The 21,261-nt window shown below is 48.7% G+C and overlaps 1 protein-coding gene across 1 annotated transcript in view; it reads left to right on the plus strand.

Annotated features, from left to right (window-relative positions):
• The first annotated feature begins 17,876 nt into the window (after positions 1-17,876).
• The window catches only part of Itga9 (integrin subunit alpha 9), a 301,616-nt gene continuing 298,231 nt past the window's right edge, over positions 17,877-21,261 (plus strand). Inside the window, exon 1 of the mRNA XM_076577318.1 lies at positions 17,877-18,302. Within this exon, the coding sequence (XP_076433433.1) occupies positions 18,115-18,302 (188 nt within the window). The 5' untranslated portion in view covers positions 17,877-18,114. The remainder of the gene's footprint in view (positions 18,303-21,261) is intronic.

The following is a 21,261-nucleotide window of genomic DNA, read 5'->3' on the forward strand; positions in this document are numbered from 1 at the left end:
ATGAGTCTGCTTGTGGGCCACCACCCAGATCACATGAACCAGTCTTGATTCCTATCACACTCAAGAAGAGATCATTTTCAATCTTAAAACAAAACACTATCTTGTACAGCCTGAGCACCCTCTACATCCTTGGAGATGTTGCCAGAGTATGGGGACTCCAGGATGTCAACACCCTTCATCCTCTGCCTCCTTCAAATCACCAGTCCACCATCAAAGATGAGTCCAGTCCCAACCTTTGAAAGGGCCAAGAAGATCAAGGCAGAGGCCGGCACTCTGTCCAGGAGGTGAGAAGAATGTCTTCCAGAAGGTTTGCACAGTGTCGACATCAGCTTTGTGCAGTGAGAGCCGTTACAACTCCAGACACAAGAGCCATGGGATGATGCATGTATGAGCTTTGTTTTGTTGTGCTGAGACTGGACCCAAGGCTTCATGCGGGGCAAGCATAGCCACTGAGCTCCTTCACAGTCCTTCCCTCTCCTACTTAATTTTGAGACAGTCACTAAGCTGCCAAACTTGAACTTGCCTTCAGCCTCAACCTCCAGAGTAGCTGTGATTGACAGGTGTGCACCATGACGCAGTCAGGGGTGGGTGGAGGAGACACTGGAGCTCAGCAGAACCTAGGAGGGGGTTTACAGAGACATGGGCTGACAATGTTCCAGATTCAAAAGTCAGATAGAAAAGGAGAGCTGAAGAACATTTCGGAAAAGATCAAGAAGAACCAACTGTCAGCTGGAAGTTGGTTCCTTGAGATGGTGCCAAGGCCAAAGCATGGCAGCAAGACTACCAACCAAGGCCAAAGAACCCGAGCCCCCTGGGCAGCTGGTAAGAAAATGAGCGAGTGGACAGCAGAGATCCTGAAAGCGGAGTGGCAGTGGACACTTCCTGCTCACACAGTGGGGCCCCTGAAACGTCACACACACAGCCCCTTCTGTGCTAGCTCAGAGGCTTCCAAGATGGCCCAGTGCTCACCCTTCACACTGAGGAGTGGAGGAGGTCAGCCTCTGAATTCACGAGGGGATTTTCTTTTGGATGTACAGACTGTCCTCCTGCCGCCTCCCTCAGTGTCTCTCCTTCCTTCTCCTCCTCCTGTATCCTACCCTTCTCTCCCCTCTTCCCCTCTTTGTTTCTCCTCCAATCCTAGTTTCTCCCCTCCCTTTTCTGCTGTGGGATGGTCTGATTGGCCAATAAATAAAACACTGATTGGCCAGTGGCCAGGCAGGAAGTATAGGCAGGACTAACAGAGATCTCCGAATTGAGAACAGGAAGGCGGAGGGAGACACTGCCAGCTGCCGCCATGACAAGCAGCATGTGAAGATGTCAGTAAGCCACGGGCCATGTGGCAAGGTATAGATTTATGGAAATGGATTAATTTAAGCTATAAGAACAGTTAGCAAGAAGCCTGCCACGGCCATACAGTTTGTAAATTATATAAGCGTCCGTGTGTTTATTTTATAAGTGGGCTGTCAGACTGCCGGGGCTTGGTGGGACCCAGAGAGAAAACTCTCCAGCTACACTTCTCTCTTCTTGTCTCCTCTCCCCTTCTCCTCCTCCTTCCCCTGCCTCTTCCTCAATCTCCCCTTTCCTTCTGTCCTCCCTTCCTTTCCTGGTTCCTCCTGTTCTTCCTTCCACTTTCCTAAACAAATTTGTGTTCCTGTTTCCAGGGGCAGCCATGCAATTGCAGCAGGGCACCCACAGAGGGCGCTGCTCTCCACGGAAAGAGAAAGAAAGGCATGCTTCCTCCGGTCAGCCTTGACTCACAGACCTGTGGAAACCTCCTGAGGACGCAAAACTCCCCTTTAGCCTAATTTAATCTTTACAAAAAGTTTCAGCTGGATTTTACTTGATAATGACAAGGATGGAGCTTCAACAAGAAAATGCTCAAGGGTCAGAAAACACCAGGACCTTGGGTCCTGTGATAATGTAACACCCTAACTGTTGGAATCTTAGCTTAGGAATTTCTCAATTGTAGACAGTGGATGTGGGGAACACTCAAGTATGCCGAGAGAAAGAGTTCTTGCCTTGAAAACAGCTGATAAAATGGCCACTGAAGCATATTAAGTGTGGCCCTGGCCACTTTACACCAGGTGCTTCTCATGTCTCATTTCCTTTAGCTTTTTCTGATCTGTGTGTAAGAAGCCTGGGTCATCAGAGAGGTCCAGAAATGGGCCAGAAGCTAGATGGTGATAATCAGAGAAGGTAGGAATTGGATCCTAATCCAGGACAGCCAAAATTTGTTGCCATGGCAACCCAATAGCGGTCTGAGGGTACAAATTGAGGGTATACAGCATCTTTAGGCCTAGGTTGGGATCCCTCACTGTATCACTTCTACCTTCTGTTAAACAGCAAGTTTGAAGGCTGCTCCAGAATCAAAGGCTGGGGAAGCTTGCAGCCGCAAGGAGTGTGGGTCACACTGGCGATGCAATGTACACACCACTCAACTAGGGGCCATCAAAGTGAGACCTTTCTGCTCCCACTCCTGCCTTCTGGTGTGGAAATTGTGACCCATTGCTCTGCTTTATGGCATTTGTGGCTTCTGTGAGCCAGACTGCCTGTCTGACCCGTGCAGTCGCTCAGATAGGCTCCCTGGAAGCTCTCAGAGTCGTGATTTTGCTTAGGGTCCGCCTGATTCTCTCCAGTCAGCTGTATTGGTTGTAGCTCACTGGCAAGGCTCCAGCTGTTCATATCTAATCCTACATGCTGATCAATGGAGGTATTTCACTTTTATTGTCCCTCTGTGGCAGCCTGTCTCTGGTGGCAGTGCTAGAAGCCACTCACAAGTCTGTGGCCATTTATGGGCAAAGCCAGAGCCCTGCTGTCCTCATTCAGAGACTACTGGGTCCAGGAGTGGGAGTCATGTCCTCCATTGTGAGCTTTGCCAACACCACCCTAACATCTGCTGACTGCCTGCCTTGTCTTTATTTCGTGTGTGTGTGTGTGTGTGTGTGTGTGTGTGTGTGTGTGTGTGTGTGTTCACAAGGGTGCAGACAGGGTCTCTCACTAGCCTGGATCTTGCTGATCCAGCTAGGCTGGCTGGCCAGCAAGTTCCAGGGTTTCACTTGTCTGCTCTTCCTCGGTGCTGGGATTGAAAATGCACACCACTGTGCCTGGCTTTTTTTATGTGGGTTCTGGGGATCAAACTCAGAGCATCAAGTGCATTACAGACTCAGTCATCCCCCAGCATCCTCATCTTTATAAACAGAAGGTAAGACCTGCTTGTCCTGTATTTTCCTTCTTTCCCAGGTCATTGCCATCAGCGTGTGAATATGATGCCATTCATTGCTTCTGTCTTACAGGGCTGGCTGTCTCTTCTCTCTGTGTTCCCCTGCAGAAAGCAAAAGGTCAGCTTCCCCACTGCTCTTTAAAGATGATCCCTAAGCAAATGTCTTTGCTCCACTGCCACACAGGGGCTCTCCACCCCTTCCGACCCCTCTAGTTAGTAACTATCCTCTTTTCTGTCTCCCCTCTTGGAAAAATCAATGCCAAGGCCAGTGGGCATTCTCTGTCATCTACTGATTCTCCACAATGGCCTTTCTCCTGGAAAAACTCTCCCCTCGTCTGGTGTGATGTTTCATCATCACTGTCAAGGAGACTGGATTTGTAACCACCTGAGAGACTCCCCTCTGAGGGTGTCTGTGTGGACATTTCCAGAGAGGATGACTGGGAGGGAAGGTCCACTTTGAATGTGGTAGCCGAGCACCAGCATTCATCTCTGTTTCCTGAGGGCAGATAATGTGACCAGCTGCCCCACATGCATACCTACGTGCCTTCCCCACCATGATGGATTGTATCCTCAAACCCTGAGCCAAGAGAAACCCTCCTTCCTTTAAGTTGCTTTTGCTAGGTGTCTGGATTTTTCTTTGGACCACCAGCTTGCATAAAACAACATGAAGACTTATTATTAATTATGAAAGCTTGACTTTAACGTAGGCCTGTTCCTAACTAGTTCTTATAACTTAAATTAACCCATATCTTTTAATGCGTGTTCTTTTACGTGGCTCAGTTACCTTTACTATACTGCCTGTCCTGCTCCCTCTCCATCTGGCTGTTGACTTTGCTTTCTTCTTCCCAGAGTTTTCTCTCTGCCCTGAAGCCCCACTTACACCTCCTGCCTAGCTAACGGCTGTTCTGTTTTTTGTTACACCAATCACAGCAATTCATTTCCATACAGTGTACAAATACCCCACAACAGGCCGCAATAGTAAGGAAAATAATGACTAGACAGCTTCTAGGATGCCTGGCCCCTGCCTTCCCTGAAGGATGGCTCGCACTCTTTTCCTTGATCATTGACTACTGCAGGATCTTAAGATCTCTTCCTCTTCACCACATGATCTCATCCTGTCTCGTGACACTATGCACCACCTGTATGCACATGAGTTCTATGACTGAGTGTCTAGCCTACCCAAGCCCAAGTCTCCACACTCACAAACGCAACTGTGCGTCTAACATCTCCACCGGGATAGAGATCAAACCAGAGTCTCAAGTGGGGCGCTTCCAAGCCCAAACCCCCAACTATCCTGTCACCCCTGCTCCCTCCATGGTGGCTCCCATGTCAGTCAGGATGTCTCTCTTCTTTTTTGCGACAAGGTTTCTCTGTGTAACTTTGTGCCTTTTTAGGAACTCACTCTGTAGCCCAGGCTGGCCTCGAACTCACAAAGATCCACCTGGCTCTGCCTCCCAAGTGCTGGGATTAAAGGCGTGCGCCACCACCGCCTGGCAGGCGCTCTCTCTTCTTTCCACACCGAATGTGAAATTCTGTAGCTTTACCTTTGGTTCTACACTGGACCTTACCCAAAAGGCCAAGGAGCAACACTCTCAGTTCTAGAATATGTACTAGGTATTCAGGGACATCTGAGCAGGATTCACTAGACACTAGAATTAAATCTGGACTTTCGACCATTAGAGGCAATACAATTCTTTCATGTTGCAAGTCATTTAGATGTGGATTTTCTTGTAAGTCCTTGACCTATAAGCTTGTTGTAAGGTGTAAATAGGATAGCTCTCAGCAATGGTGATGCTCTGAGTAACCAATATGATTAATATGGTGCAATGATTTTTCAGTTATGTGACTTAAAAATGGTTATAATTAAACGTGTATGTTGGGAGGGTGTAAGTGTGGGTGCTCATGGAGGCCAGAGCAAGCATGGATCTCTTGGAGTCGGAGCTACAGGCATTGGAGCTGGCCAATGTGTGTTCTGGGATTTGAACTCTGGTCCTTTATAGAATAGTAGCCACTCCAAACTGCTGGCCCCTCTCTCTAGCCCCTTGTGTGACTTTTTAAAAATTCTATCCCCCACTGTGATGTGGACTGCTGCCGTAATTCCTCCCAGCTCTGTCCTCAGGTGTTGCGGTCAGACATCTCTATCGAGCTTACACACAAGCGTTTTCGGCAAAGACCCCCGGTGCCTTCCCTGTGAAGACTGTGGCAGCTGGACTCAAGCCTTGCAGAAGGGCCTGAGTTGGAATGTGTCATCAAGAGGTTATTATGTGTCCGAACTTTTCACACAACTTCTGGAAGCCTAGAACACAAAGAATAACAAACAGAGGCGGGCAGGCTAATGCGGAGCACATGGGACAGCCGGCCCCTCGGCATTTCAACAGCCTTTCCCTCTGGACTCGGGATGACTGTGGCTGGCTTCCTCAGCTAAAAAGAAAGGCAGTGCCATTGTGGAGTCTGCAAATATGAATGCTTTCATTTCTACAAGGCCAGTAGACTAAACTTTATGAGAACCCACCATATTCTGCCACAGGTATTGCCATTTAATTCTGACTGCAGCTCACTTTTAAAGACAAAACAAGAACAAAAGGCCAGGGTGCTGAAAGACCACATTGAAGAGGCGAGCACAGCCAGTGTGAGGCAGAGCCTGGGCCAGGTGCTGGCCTGTCACATCCTGTCAGCCACAGTTCTTCAGACTGGGGTATCAGATGAGCCGCAGGGAGAGAGGTCGCACAGCACACAGCAACAGCTGGATTGAGCTTAGTTTATATGTAATAAACTGCACATAGTCCGGGGCTAGGGAGGTAGCCCCGTGGGGTAAAGGCACTGGCTGCACAATACTGGCAACCTGACTTGGACCCCTGGACTCTGCAAGGCAGAAGGAGAGAGCTGACCCCACCGAGGTCTCCTCTGACCTCCTCGCATGTGGCCTAGCCAGCCTCCTGCTTTCTCCCGTTTTCCCACCATGTTAACGATCTATCCGGACGTTACTCATGACTCTGGTCTTTCCGCGCATGAGCCATGAACCTTTTTGTGAGATTGGAAGGACACTTCAGAGCCAAACTGTAGCATCCAATGAGTTACTTTAGTAGTTGTTGAGTCTAGGGGTTTCCCCATACTTTGGATAGAAGCCTTTTGTTAGAAAATGTTTTGCTAAGATTTTCTCTGGGTCTGGTTTATATTTTCATTTCTGTCTAAAGAGTAAAACTTCTGATTCTGGTTAAGTCCTATTTGTACTCTACATTTCATAAATTCTATTGCACACTTTAAAAATCTTAGTTACATTCTGGAGTTTTCTTTGGTGTGGTGGTTAATATTGTCAATGTGGCAGGCTCTGGAGTCATCTGGGGGACAATCTCCCAGCCCTGTCTTTGAGGGACTTTCCCGATTGGGGTGCAAAGACCCATCCTAAATATGGGTAGCACTACTCCATGGGTCCCCGATGGGGTAAGGAGGAAGCAGAGTGCAGTATTTATCTGTTTCCTGACCAGGGGGTGGGGGGTTAATGTGACCAGTTGCTACAAGTTCTGCCTTCATGCCTTCCCTGCCTCGATACTCTCAAACTGTGAGCTAAATAAGCCCTTCTGTGCTTAAACTGCTTCTGTCGGGGGCTTCGCCACAGCAGTGAGAAGAGTATTGGGCACTCCTGTCTCGATACTGTCACACAAATGTACTCCTTTGGCAGGCCATTCTACTGCTTAGCCCGTATGTTGATTTTTCCCCAATTATCAATTGTTTAATCTTTAAGCTAAGGACCATTCATTCTTCATGTTGGAGTGTAGGAATCTCGTGTCTTTCTGAGAATACTAACTAGTCAGATCCGCTCAGTCTGTTAGCTCCATTTCCTCAGAAGTAAGCTTTTTATCAGGTAAGATCTCTCTTGTGTGGAAGTTACATTTCCATGACTTGTATTTCTTGGTGTTCCTTAGGTGAGGAACCATCTTGGTGCACAGGACCTGGTCCGAGTGGCAGCGGACAGAGTGTTGATCTGAGAGTGTCTCCTCCGGCAACTCAGCTCTTCTACTAGCCACGCAGGGCCACACAGGGCCCAGTTCCTGGTACCAATAGGTTCTCTTTCCTGATACTTCCCGTATCTTCTGCTTCCAAACAAGAGTCCTTCATGTGTGTGCTTCAGTCCAGGGGTCCCTTAAAAACTAGATTCTACTGCCTGTCATATGCCAGGGCATCTTAAGGTTTTATATTTCTAAGGAAACTGTTTCTAGTTTTCCAACATGACTATGGCTCAAACTTCATCTTGTCTCATTTATCCTGAGACTTGTTGGGGGAGGGAAGGCTGTAGCTGATGCTCATTCCTACAACACGAAAAAGCTGGAGACAAGGATAGCACATACACAGCTTTTGAAAGTCCGAGTGTGCAAAATATACATTCCATGGACTGGTGTGAAATTTGCAATTTATACCCTCCTATTTGTGTGTGTGTATGTGTGTGTGTGTGTGTGTGTGTGTGTGTGTGTGTGTGTGTTGTGTGTGTGTGTGTTACCAAACCTAGGACCCTGAACACACTAAGCAAGCACTCTACCACTGAGCTACATCCCTGCCCTGGTTTGCAGCTTTGATGCTTGCCCCTTTTAACTGGTTCAAGGAGATGATCACAACCATGCACTGGAGCCCAGTGACTTGTCATGGCGTGGGAGGAGCTGATACTTACAGACACAGACAGAAAAATAAAGTGAATTGGGCTGTCTAGGTACTTTCCAAAAAATGTTTTTAATTCTAAATTAACTCCAAGTTAAGCATATTTGAAAAATAAAAATCTCAACATGTCACAATCAGGAAAGTCATTTAGATAAGATAATAGTCAGAGGGAGGGCAGCATGGGCCTTGTGTGTCAGGCCTGTGTGGGCCGTTTTTCAGGAAGCTCTTGGCAACGTGAGGCCAAAATGCTCAGCAGCTTGGACAAGTAGTCACAGCGTCAGTTGTTCACGCTTGAAATAGTTGTCTGTGCGTGTGTGTGTGTGTGTGTGTGTGTGTGTGTGTGTGTGTGTGTGTGCATGTGCACCTACGGGGTTTGCACACATGTGCACTTAGAGACCAGAGGTAACAACATCAGTTGTTTTCCTTTGTCATTCTCCACCTTAGCTTTTGAGATAGGGTCTCCCTGAACCTCGAGTGTACCAGTTGACCTAGACTGCCCCGCAGGCCCCACGGATCCTCCCGTTTCTGCCTCGCCAACACAGGGGTTACAGGCACGCACCACCACACCCAGCTTTTTGTAGGTGCTGGAGATCTGAACTCAGTCTTCATGCTTTCCCAGCAAGCACTGCCCACTGAGCCATCCCTCCAGTCCTATAAATGTCTTTCATTATATACCTTCTGTTATCGTTATCGTCACCTGTCAAGTTGACTCACCTGGGAAGAGAGCCTCAGTGGAGGAATTGGCAACTTGATGTAGGAGGGTCCAGACCACTGTGGGCAAGGCCCTCTCTGGGTAGATGGGCCTGGGCGGTATAACAAAGGCACAAGCCAGCCAATAAGCAGCTCTTCTCTGTGGTCTCTGCTTAGTCCCTGCCTCCTTGACTTCCTCAGCCGGTGGACTGTAACCTGTGACCCCCCAACACCCTTTCCTCCCCATGTTGGTTTTTGGTCATGGTGTTACCACAGCAACAAAAACCAGACCAGAACCCCCTCCGTGTGACCTCAGCTCTTCTTCCGAGTGACTCTGGTTTGGATGTCTGTTCTGTTTAGCACCCCTCATAACTGAGGGGGCCGTTAGTGTTATCTTTCTGCAAAGGCCTAAGTAAGGTGTCGTGAGAAGCCCCGGGCCTGGCAGTCAATGATAGATCAGGACTTTGCTTCAGGCCTCAAGTCTCTCAGGCAGTATCTGCCTCGGTCCCTCGGCCTCGGAGCCATTCCCACAACAGGGGCATTAGGACTGTCCCCTCAGCTCCCATGCAGCCCGACTGAGACAGCTGCAAAAGCCTGTCATGAGGCTCTAACCATTAGCCCACGTGCTCGTCACCAGGGCAGAGAGACCCAGACTTGTCAGTTGCTGTCCACACACCACTCTGTGACATGTGACATGCTTTACATGGCTTATTTAATTTAGTCCTGATGGCTACCTAATGAACGTGATGCCCTGTTTACAAATGGGGAGACGGAGTCCTCTAGAGCCTGTGTTCTCAGGGTCACATGATGATGCTATCAACCGAGTATGTGTGTTTCTTTAACACACACACACACACACACACACACACACACACACACACACACACACACACATTGTTGAAGCCTTAACTGCCTGTGTGGCTGGATCTGGGGTAAGAAAGTGGCTGAAGTCATGTAGGTGGGGCCCTGACCTGGTAGGGTTAGTGCCTTTGTGAGAAGACATGCCAGAGTGCACTCATGGGCCTCTCCTTTCTCATCTTTTTCCTTATGATGCTGGGGACTGAACTCAGGGTCTTACACATGCTAGTTATGCATGGTCACTCAGCAGCTACCTCAGTCTCCCCTCCCTCCTCCTCTCCTTTGTCAATGTAAATCCAAGGAAGAGGCCACGTGAGGACACACCAGGCGGTAGCCGCAACCCTCTGCAGCCCTGGCAGCTGCCAGTCCTGTCGACACCTCACTCTCAGGCTCGGAGCTTCTACAGGGGAAAACTTCTCCTTCTGCAGTCTCAGCTGGGTGCTGTGTGGTGTTTTGTCGGGGCAGCCTGAGCTGGCAAATGTGCCTGACCCGTCATGGGATCATTCTTACTCAATATCCTAAACTGTCTTGAAAGTTATATATTCTCCAAGTTTCAAAGTGGTTACATCCCAATGAACCCACTGAAAGCTGAGAACTCCGATAGTGGAAAGGGCATTTGACACATTTGGTGTTCTGAACATGAGGGCTCCTCCTCGCCCACTGTAGACACCCAGAACACATAAATCAGTTTGCAGTCGGGCAGAACTGTCCAGCACGAGCCTCTTCTACAACAAGATGCTGGATTTCTTGCATGAGGTAGTGAATGCTCTCTTGCAAGTGGAAAAGCCTACCATTTGTAAGGGAACACTTTTACACTATTGTAAAGTAAAAAAAGACATTGTTTTTATGTCTCTGTATTTTGACAAGTGATAGGTGGTTTTATTATTTAAACGAAAGCGAGGAATGCTTTTTAAACCTATCACTTAAGAAGGTGTGTGAATCTATTCTAATATCAATGTTTGTCACTAAAAGCAGTTTCACTAAATGTGGATCTCTGAGCCTGGAAACAGATCGGAAAAGTTACACCCAATGGTAACAGTTGGACTTTGGCTTTTGAATACCTCAGTGGGAAAGTATTCACTTCAGTCTCTGCCTGCTATTCAAGTCGAAGATTTGGCGACAGGGTTTACCTTCCTCTTGAACTTACCAGGCTTCAAAAACCGTGGAAGTATCATTTGTCTTGTGTATTTAAAAAAAAAAAGTCAGGAGATGTTTGAAGACTTGGCTTCCAGAAGTGCGTTTAGCCACCTGCCAGTCACTTAGGGAGGTGTTGCCCCGTGAATGATCTAGATGACCTTTCTCTTTTTCTCTCCTTTTGGAAACACAAGGAGCCATCTGGATACTGAGCATTTTCCTTCTTCCACATGGTGTTGGCTGGCCTCTTCCTCGGCTCTGCGGGTAAAATTAGCCCCTCCATAGAGGCCAGGTCGTAGGGCAGGGCTGGCCAAGAGACTTGCAATGGTGGCTGCTCTTAGCTCTACCTGCTCCTGCTGTCCAGCGAAGGCCAGGTTTTCTTCTCAGTTGGAGAGCAGGTGGCTTTGTGTGAACTGATTCCAATGCTTCTCTCCCTTCTTCACTCTGCCCCCTCTTCCTCCTTCTCATTCATCTTGGGTTCGAGATGGAATTTTACCGTGTAGCCCTAACTGGCCTGGAATTCCTTATGTAGAGCAGGATGGCCTCAAACTTACAATGATCCTCCTGCCTCAGCAGCTGGGATTTGAAGGTGTACATTACCATATCAGGTTTGGCTTTCTCTTTATGACAGACTTCCATTTTGACTGGTGACTTGAGCTTTATGGAGATACCATTTTCTACATCCATGGTAAGCTATCTGCAGACAATTCAAACAATACAAAGGATTAATGGATGGATGGATGGATGGATGGATGGATGGATGGACGGACAGACAGATAGATGATAGACAGTCTCAACTATAATCATTGTCTCTTTTCTATCACTGTAATAAAATACTATAACCAAGGCAATTTATAGAAAGACAGGGTTTAGTTGGTCCCAGAGGGATAATGGTCCATGATGGTGAAGCAGAGGCAGAAGTAGGAAGCTGAGGGCTCACATCTTGAACCAAATCAAGAACCAGAGAGCAAACCTGGAATGCTGCTCAGAGGCTGTCCCTGTGACATGTCCTCCATCAAGGCCACACCTCCTAAACCTACCTACCCAAAACAGTGCCACCAACAGAATCTCAAATGCCTGCAACTATGGGGGACATCCCATTCAAACCATCACACATTGCCAACACAGTAAATTCTGGCTTTCTCTTTATGAGCTGTGCTTATAGATGCAGTTTGCACATGTAAGATCTGAGTGTGTCGTTTGAGGAACTTGAGTTTTACTCGTGTATGCTACAGCTATCTGCTTGTAGGTATGTAAGGTTGTGTGCTATCCATGGATAACACACTTATTGAAGGTGCCGATCCCAACAGCAAGTGGCTGCGCTATGTACTACAGTGTGTGTCTGAACAGTCTAATCGTTGGGTTCTTCGGCAAACCACATAGAATACTTGTCTGGGCCCCACGAGCAGGATGAACCTACCTGGCGAGCCTGCTTTTGTGGGTGGACTAGAACTGTTAGAGATTGTTTGGGGGAGGTCTAGAGTGTTTATGAAGATAGTCTGATCCAGCTTCATGTTCCAGAGTCCCACATGTACGCTGACTCCTCTTTATGGATTTGAAATAGGAGCTGGGAGATGGAGGCAGGAGGGCCCCTGAGACTCATTGGCCAGGCAGCCTAGCCCACACAGACAGTTCCAAGCCAGTGAGAAACTGTCTCAAAAAATAAGGTGACAGAGCCTGAGGAACGACACCCAAGGTTGTTCTCTGGCCTACACACACACACACACACACACACACACACACACACACACACACACACAAATAGGATTTGAGATAAAGTGAACTTCCTCATAAGCAATGGGGTTAACACACGATTAAATTATTCAATGACTTAAAATTAGTGAATTTTTCTTTTTGGCGTTTTAGCTGGATAAATACCCAGATGTCTAGAGCTGGTTTTTTTCCCCCCACAAAACACTTCAAATTGTTGAATTAAATATAAAACTGAGCAAGAGATGGCTTGGCTGGTAAGAAAGTAAATACTCAGAAGCCAAAAATAATGAAACATTCTAACACAGAGGAGAAATGGGTGATGAAGTCAACCTCGGTCTTGGGTGTATCTGGATCTAAGTGGGCCTCACACATGCCAGGGAGAAGAGGCAAAGCCAGGGACCCAAGCCTGGGGTATCGCCAGACCGGTGGCCCCAGGTCAAGCTCCACTTCTTAACAGGTGAACTGGGATAGCCTGCTCCATTGAAAGAGACATCCAACATTATTCTAGTTTGATTTTTGTGCTGTAATAAACACCAGACTGTCTTTCCTGGTGGGGTTGTGACTCTTGGAGGATGTAAATGAATACAATGGAAGGCAGCCTTCAGGAACACAAAAACAGCCTGTGTGATGTTACATCTGTTTATTTATCGCCAATATCTGTCTGCCTGTCATCCATCACCTCTTATCTATTGTCTGTCTACCTAGCTATGGTCACCTAGTACTTACCTATCTGTGTATTTATTGTCTGTCACCAGTCCCCTAGCTAAGCCAGACATTAGGTCACAGCAAAGGCAGATCAGCAGTTCCCAGGTGACTGCCAGAAAGAGGCGCAATTTGTCTATGAAAAAATATGTTCTGAACAAAGACAAAAATCCCAAGGAACATGACATTGCAGCCCAAGTGTACAACACACACAAGGCAACGAGCCACGGAGAGACAGTATGCAGAGGCTGCAGCTGGAGGAGCACACTTGCAACCTTCACACCCTGGATAATTAAAGTTGGGACATCTAAAGACCTGAAGGAAGCAGAATATGACTAGGAGCTGGGCATGGGGACAACTGTGAAATCGCAGCCTGGAGGCAGCAGGAGGAGAAGTGAGCATTTAAGGCCACCCCGGGCTATAGAGCAAGACCCGTCCAGTGAGATGTACTATTAAAGGAAAAGAGATTAGCCAGATTGACAGTTTCTAAGACCACAGGGATGTGACTCACAGATGAATATGTGCTTAGCATGTGCAAAGGCCCTGGGCTAATCCCAGCACAGAAGCAGAAGGCCTACACACAATTCTTTAGTTAAAAATACAGCCAAGTGTGAGCCAGCAGCTCCTCCCGCCCCCCCAGGTGCATGTGCACGACCTTCCCTCTCAGATTATATACTTCTTTTTAATCCCACTGGGTTCACTTTGTGCTGCCACGCATGGACATTCACTAGAGCTTGAGCATCCCATGTGGGGTCACAACTCTGAAGAAAATGGACTCCCTTCCCCAGTGGCCATCAATTGCCAGTAGCTCTTCAGCGAGGGGTGGGAGCTGTGAGCCCCTCCCCTATCTGTGCTGAGAGTTTGTCTGACTTGATCTTGCCCAGGTCTTGTGCATGGCATCATAGCCACGGTGAGATCCTGTGAGCTGCTGCTCTTTCGGTCCAGCAAACACCATTTTGCAGCAGCTCTCCACTCCTTCTGGCTCCTACAGTCTTCCCGCCCTTCTTTCCGAAATGATCCCTGAGCCTAGGGGAGAAAGGAAGCGTGAAATGGATGCCCCATATAGGGCTGAGCACCACAGTGTTTCTTGTTCTTTGCACCTTGACCTGGGAGTCTCATCACCATCTATTGCAAAAAGATGCTTCTGTGATGAGAGCTGCGAGTTACACTAATCTGTGGGTACAAAGGAAGAGGGACATTGGGTTGTCATCTCTTTAGAAAATTGGACAAGAGGTGCAGTTTCTAAAAAGACACAGTGCCAGGAAGCAACTCTGTCTCCTATGTGGGCAGGTTTGAAGAAGAATGCTTACCCTGTGTGCATTTGTTGTCATTGGCAACTTGATTGAAGACAGAGCCACCAAGGAGACAAACCTTCAGACATGTCTACTTCTGTGGAGGTTTGACCGAGGTGGAAGATCCATGCCCAGTGTGGGCAGCAGCAACCAATAGGCTGGGATCCCAGTCTGAACTTAAAAGGGGGGAAAGAGGAAAGCCAGCTGAGAGGTATTATATCCCCTCTTCTCTGCATCCTGGTCTGCCCAGATGGGAGGGGTCTGAGCTGTGAGCTCCTGCAGCCATTGGCTGAGCCCTGCCTTCCCCACCACGGTGGGCTGTGCTCTGACAAACTGAGCTGCAGTGAACCCTTCTTCCTGTAAGTTTCTTCTTGTTGGATACTTTTTCACAGCAATGAGAAGATTCATGAACACGCCAGCCCTCTATTCAGCCATTCTAGAGACAGGAAAGCTTATTCTGGCAGCGAGGAAATTGAGCTCACTGCTGACTACACATGTCAGACAACATGAATAACTAATAACCATTCCCTTTTTATAATTTTTAAACTACCTCAAACAGCTCATCAATATGTTTCAAAGGCTTATCAGTTTATTGGTATCTTTGTTGCATTGACTTACCAGGCTGCCACAGCTGGTCAGACCTGGTTAATTAAGCCCATGTTTTTTTTTTTTTTTTTTTTCTTTTTTTCTTCAGAGTCTAAGGTCTTCCTGCCATAATGTCACATGGTCAGGGCCACAATGAAGAACTGGGGATCTCTTTCCTGGAGACATGTCTTCCTAACCCCAGTTGCTTAACAGCTTGACTCTTGGTCCTTACCCTTAGTGGCCCCAACCCAACTCACTGCTTGTGCTATGTATTTATTTTGTTTTTAAGTGATTCCCTGGAACTGGCATTACAGATGGCTATGAGCCACTGTGTGGGTCTTGGAAGCGAATCTGGGTCCTCTGCAAGAGCAGCAAATGTTCCTAATGGCTGAGCCAATCTCTCCAGCCCCTAATCTGGTGTGTTTTTTTTTAATGCTATCCCTGGATTCAGATGTATGGTCACGTTTAAGAGCCCTATTTTGTGAAATGAAAGGGAACAGTTTTAACCAGTATCATTTTTAGGTTTAGTTTGTAAAGATTGTAATCTGTGTGTTTTAGACAATGGATTCTAACCTCTTTTGAAGATCCATTTACTTTTATTTTATGTGTGTGATTGTTTGCCTGCATATATGTATGTATACAACATACATTCAGTGCCTGTGGAGAGCAGAAGAGGGTGTTGGATCTCCTGGGACTAGAGTTGTTTGTGAGCCAATATGTAGGTGTGGAGAATTGAACCCAGGTCCCCTGCAAGAGTAGGAAGTGCTTCTAACCTCTGAGCCATTTCTTCAGCTCCCAGTTCCCAACCTTTTAAAGGCTACCTTACCTCTTAAGAATTTGTTAAAAATTTATGGGTCTTTCCTTAAGGAGTACACACATCACACATCACACATCACTCACTCACACTCACTCACACACACACACACACACACACACACACACACACACACACACTCTTTTATATAAAACTTAAGGCACTTTACTAGTTAGCATTAACTGTCAACTTGATACAGACTGAAATCACCTGAAAAAAAAAAAAACTCAGTTGAGTAATGTCTTCATCAGATTTGTCTGTGGGCATGACTGTGGGGATGGTTGTTAATTAATGTGTGAGGGCTCAGACTGTGAGTGGTACCATTTCCTGAACAGGTGACGTATGTCATATATAAAGCTAGCTGAGCAGGGGTAGAGGAAGCCAGTAACATAGTTCTCAGTGATTTCTCCCTCAGCTGTCGGCTTGGCTTCATGCCCTGCCTTTTGATGGACTAACCTGTAAGCTGGGATAGTGTGGTGGCACTGTGTTCCCCAAAATATTGTGTACCTTAATAAACTTATCTGGGGTCAGAGAACAGAAAAGCCACTAGTTAGGCAATGATAGCACACGCCTTTAATCCTAGCTTTCCAGAGGCAGAAATCCATCTGGGATCTCTGTGAGTTCAAGGCCACATTGGAAACAGCCAGGCATGGTGACTCACGCCTTTAATCCCAGAAAGCCAGCCTTTAATCCTAGGGAGTGGTGGTAGAAAGCAGAAAGGTATATAAGGCGTGAGAACCAGACACGAGAAGCATTTGACTGGTTAAGCATTTGGCTGGTTAAGCATTTGGGCCTGGTTAAGCATTTGGCTGGTTAAGCTTCAGGCTTTTGAGCAGCAGTTCAGCTGAGAGCCATTGGGATGAGGACACAGAAGCTTCCAGTCTGAGGAAACAAGACCAGCTGAGAAGTTGACCAGGTGGGGTTAGCTATGGCTTGTTCTCTGATCTTCCAGTTCACCCCAATACCTGGCTCACAGGTTTGATTTTATTAATAAGAACTTTTAAGATTCCTTCTACAGGATAGACTCTTTCCTGCCCTGAGTTGCTTTTGGTCGTGGTGTTTATCACAGCAACAGTAGCCCTGACTAAGACAACACTTAACGCATCAGAGCTACACAAATGACCTGAATACAGTGGCTTAGGACAATGAAACCTATCGTCAACAATTCTGCAGGTCACTGGTCTATGGGGCACCAAGGCGTCCCTGGGCTGTGTTCCAGTGGGGGGCTGTGTTCCAGGGAGAAGACACTTCACTGTGTTTTGAAGCTGCCTGAATTTGGCTCGTAGACCCCTCCCTCCATCTCCAAAGACAGCAGTGTAGCCTCTTTGTGACCCTGTTTCTGATGACAGCTAGGAGAGGCGTTTCACCTGTACAGATCCATGTGTTTAGACTACCAGGTGACTAGATAATTCCAAAACATGCTTCCTCCCCTACACACACACACACACACACACACACACACACACACACACACACACACACACACACACACACACACAGGTTGTTATAAGGACAAACCTGATTAGAAAGAAAAAGACCAAGCATGTGTTCAGCATGAATGAGACTTTGGCAGAGGAGGAGGGAGAGAGGGAGTCAGGGGTCGGGGATGAGGTATGGGGGGGGGTGGATGGGAGTGGGGGGGGCAGGAATGTGGTCAGATTTTACTTGAGCAAAGAGTCAGTTCAGTAGTAACATTAAACTTGGCCTAGTCAACTTCAGAGAGTCAGAGATAAAAAGTTTGCCAGGGGCTGGGCTGCGGTGTGGTGGGTGCTTGTTGAACGTGAAAATAATTTGATTTGCAAGATTTGGCTGTATTTCGTGTCTGCCAAGTTGAAAAACACTGGTCAGGTCAGGGAGCCTGGAAGGATGCGCTGCTTGCTTCCATGTGACTAATTCTCTAACACCAACTGATTCAAGAGCTTGAGTGTTTGCCTCCGAAAAAGAGCTTCCAGATGGGCAGGACCAGAATATTCACCCATCCTTCGCTCGGGTGGCTTTGGAGCTTCGTGTGAGGCTCACACGGTAACACAAAGGGAGAGAGACTCAGCCAGCTGGGCCCCCACAGAGCCAGGGACATTGGAGAGGATGGAGATCACTGGGGTCCAGCACCGGGTCCAGCACCGGATCCAGCCGGGGTTCGTGGCGCCACGTCCAGCAGGGGGCGCTGCGGGCCTGTCCCGCCCGGGCCTCCCGGGCCGCCCACCCCGCGGGCGCGCCTCTTCGCAGTTCAGCGCCGCCCGGGCTGGGACCCGCTGCTTCCGAGCGCGCAGACCTCTCCACGGGGATCAAGAGGACCCTGCGCGCTGGCGGCCGCCCCTGGCCTCGCTCCGGCTCACATTGCAGCGCATCGCCTCGTCCCGGGCTCCGACTCGGAGCGCACGGCTCGCGTCCCGGGCAGCGGCGTGTCCCGGGAGCCCCGACTGTGGGGCAGGACGCAGGGCGGCGGCCGGCTGGGGATGGGCGGCCGGGCTGCGGCGTGGACCGGCGCCGGGGGGCTCCGAGCGCTGCTGCTGGCGCTGGTGGCCGCGGGGGTCCCGGCCGGCGCCTACAACCTCGACGCGCAGCGCCCGGTGCGCTTCCAGGGCCCGGCGGGCTCCTTCTTCGGCTACGCGGTGCTGGAGCACTTCCACGACAACACGCGCTGGTGAGTGTCTCCGCGACTCCTCGACCCCGGCGGCCACCCCCGCCGTCCACCAAGTCGGCCGCTGCCTTTCCGGCCTCTTCCACGCCGCCTCCCGTGGGGCCGATTTAAATGTCTGGCGGCCACGCTGACATCCTGGCCTGCTCCGGGAGGCCAGGGGAGTCTCTGGGGTTCCTGCCCTCCCGAGGCCATCAAGTGCAGCTTCGCTCTCAACACAGCAAAGTTCCTTGTGCTGTATGCCCTCGAGGGGCCCCCCCGAGCTGGCCAACTGCCCTGGGTCCCCAAAGAGCCCCCAGGAGGCCAGGCTGCTCTTGGGGACCACTTCATATCCCTCCTAGGGCATCTGCATGCAGGAAACATGGGAATGTGGTGGGAGTGGGTCCTGGGGACATGGGGATCTTCAAGAGAGGTACCCACGGGCCCCCCACAAAGTCCTGAGAGAATCTGGGATGCATGGAAGGAAGGCAGGGAGTCCCCCTCCCCCAAGGAACAGACTGTGTGGCTGGTGGGCAGCCTGAAGCTCATCTCCCACGTGCCACACCAATCTAGAGATGGGGCTTAAGAGGATGAAGTTTTGTTTGGATCAAGGGGTCCATTTGCTGACAGACGAGATGGGTGGGCCCGCAGAAAAGAATAAAAGTCCCTCCTTCATTAAGCATTGTTAGCGAAGTCAACTGACCCCACAGCAGGAGTGCTTAGCGAAGATGGGTACCCTCCTAGCCCACTTCCTTGGAATGAAGCAGTCGCACCACGCCCACCTTTTCATGGCAGTTAGAGTTGGATTGTCATTAGCTTCCCAACCTCGTTTTAGGTATGTTACTGTGGGCCCAGGTGACAGCTAGTTCAAGTTGATGGCATTATCCAGTGTGAGTGAGCATCCTTAGAGGGAGCAGGCTGGGAGACGGAGATTAGTACTATGTGTGCTCTAGGCATGTGATATACTGGGAGTCTGCTCAGAACTGGACAGGGGCTGAGGGTAACGAGGGTTCCTGGACGGGGATCCTCCAGAACCCTGCAGAAAGGAAACTGTGACCGGCCTTATTAGCAATCGTGAAGTTAGGAGAGCAGCCTCCATGAGACCCGGTTTTCAAAGTCCTGGTGTGTCGTTCTCATCTCCATCCCTTCCTGGCATTGATTCCAGTCACAGAGCTACCAGCCTCCACTGCTTCCTGCGTTTGCCAAACCCTTCCTTTTCAAACAGCGGGCAGAACATTTTCCTATGTTCGGCAGGCTCGCAGTGGGCTTGGGTTTGGTACAGATTATGAGTGGATAGAAACAGTTTGTAGAATACACCCCAGAACCCCACACAGTGTGGCCTTGGCACTGAGCATATGGGAGGAGCCGTCAAATATGGAAGGGCTGTTCTGGGTAGGGGGCTGCTAAGGAAAGGGCCGGTGGCTGCGGGAGCCAGAGCTTCTGTGGGAACTGCAAGCTTGGGCTGGACTGTGCCCTGCAGCAATCCCATGGTTCCAGGGAGAGGGACCAGGCTCCTGTCACCTGGATTTGGATGGCCCACAGGTCACAGCCTCTCCAGCTGGAACAACCAGATAGGAGCAGACCCTCCAGAGACGAGGTGTCCAGCTTGCTTTGATTTTGAAAGAGGTTGTGAAGAGATTTCACAGGGAAAGATGCACGGCTTGATGCTCAGCACCCAGGCTGCATTGTAGGGTGGGGATGCTGGGGCTTGACCTTGTCAGGAGAGGGTCAGGCATCTCTGTTGGGACAAGCAGCTGGCCTGCTGATCTCAAAAGTGTCCTCTCCTGCCCAGCCACTCCCTACACTGGAGCGCTGGTCTCTCAGTCTTTCAGGGGCTCTGGATTTTACTGTAAAACTCTCTTTGAAGCAGATGCCCTCTCGTCACAGTGCCTTGTTTTTTTCTTGATTCCTCTTACTGCTTAAAAAAATCTTTTCCCCTGAATTTTTCTCTTCTTCCTTCATCTCCCTAACATTTCTGTCTTGGCTCTTAAGTATGGCTTCTTCTGATGCTGCTCCCTGCTCAGAGGCATGTGGACTTAGAAGCAGGAGAAACTTCTATCTCCTTTCTCCTCCCTTTCTCTAGAGCTAGACCTGCTTAAGGTTAGTGGAACTTCAGACAAAGCTTACACAAGCCTCTATGGCAACCCTGTGTTTACTTTTATTCCTCTAATTTTAGAATAATCTTAAAGCTAGTCACTGTAAATCTGTAAGATTCCAGTCTTGTGAAATATGCATCTACCCTAAATCATGCCTTAACTTTCAACTCTGGGGTTGGTTGATTGACTTGGAGACTGTAAGTTTCTCAGTATCAGGCAGTCCCTGGGCCCCTTGTCCTCTTGACTTACCAGATCGTTTCCAGTTGTTTATCACTGTAATAACGTATGTAAGCATTCTCACAACAAAACACTATGGGCATTCTTAATTATTTCCTTCCAATCAATTCCTGGAATCAGAACTCCTGGGTCAGCAAGGATGACAGTTCTACAGTATTCTGTATTGTATTACAAAAGTTCCTGTGGAACGGGAAACTCACAGGGCATTCAAGTCCTAGAGTTTGGTAGCTGATTAGCCAAAGGCTGCTCTGGTGCAGTGGGAGAGAGGAGAAAATTGCAGAGAGTACCTTAGAAAGTTCACAGTGAAAAGGTGAGGAAGAGAAGGGGGTTCTGCAGGAGAAATGACGTGGAAATCTATGTAGATGACTAGTGTAAAGTAGTAACATTGTACCTTCCGTCCCTCTTCTGGATGAATCCTTCTTTATCTTCTTAGCCATTATGTGATTTGAAACATTTGTTTCATGCCAATGAGTTCCTTGTTTTACAGGTGAAAGGATGTGTTAGACACAGGGCAGAGAATGTGCTAGAAAGAACAGGGAGAGCCCAGACACCAAGTGGCAGAACTGAGCTGTCCTGGGTTGTGCTGGCCAGTGTCTGTTACTGTAACAAAATGTCCAGGATAGTAAACTTACAGAGAGAAAAGGTTCTTTTTG

This window comes from Peromyscus maniculatus, chromosome 7 (assembly GCF_049852395.1).
Source record: "Peromyscus maniculatus bairdii isolate BWxNUB_F1_BW_parent chromosome 7, HU_Pman_BW_mat_3.1, whole genome shotgun sequence".
NCBI lineage: Eukaryota > Metazoa > Chordata > Mammalia > Rodentia > Cricetidae > Peromyscus > Peromyscus maniculatus.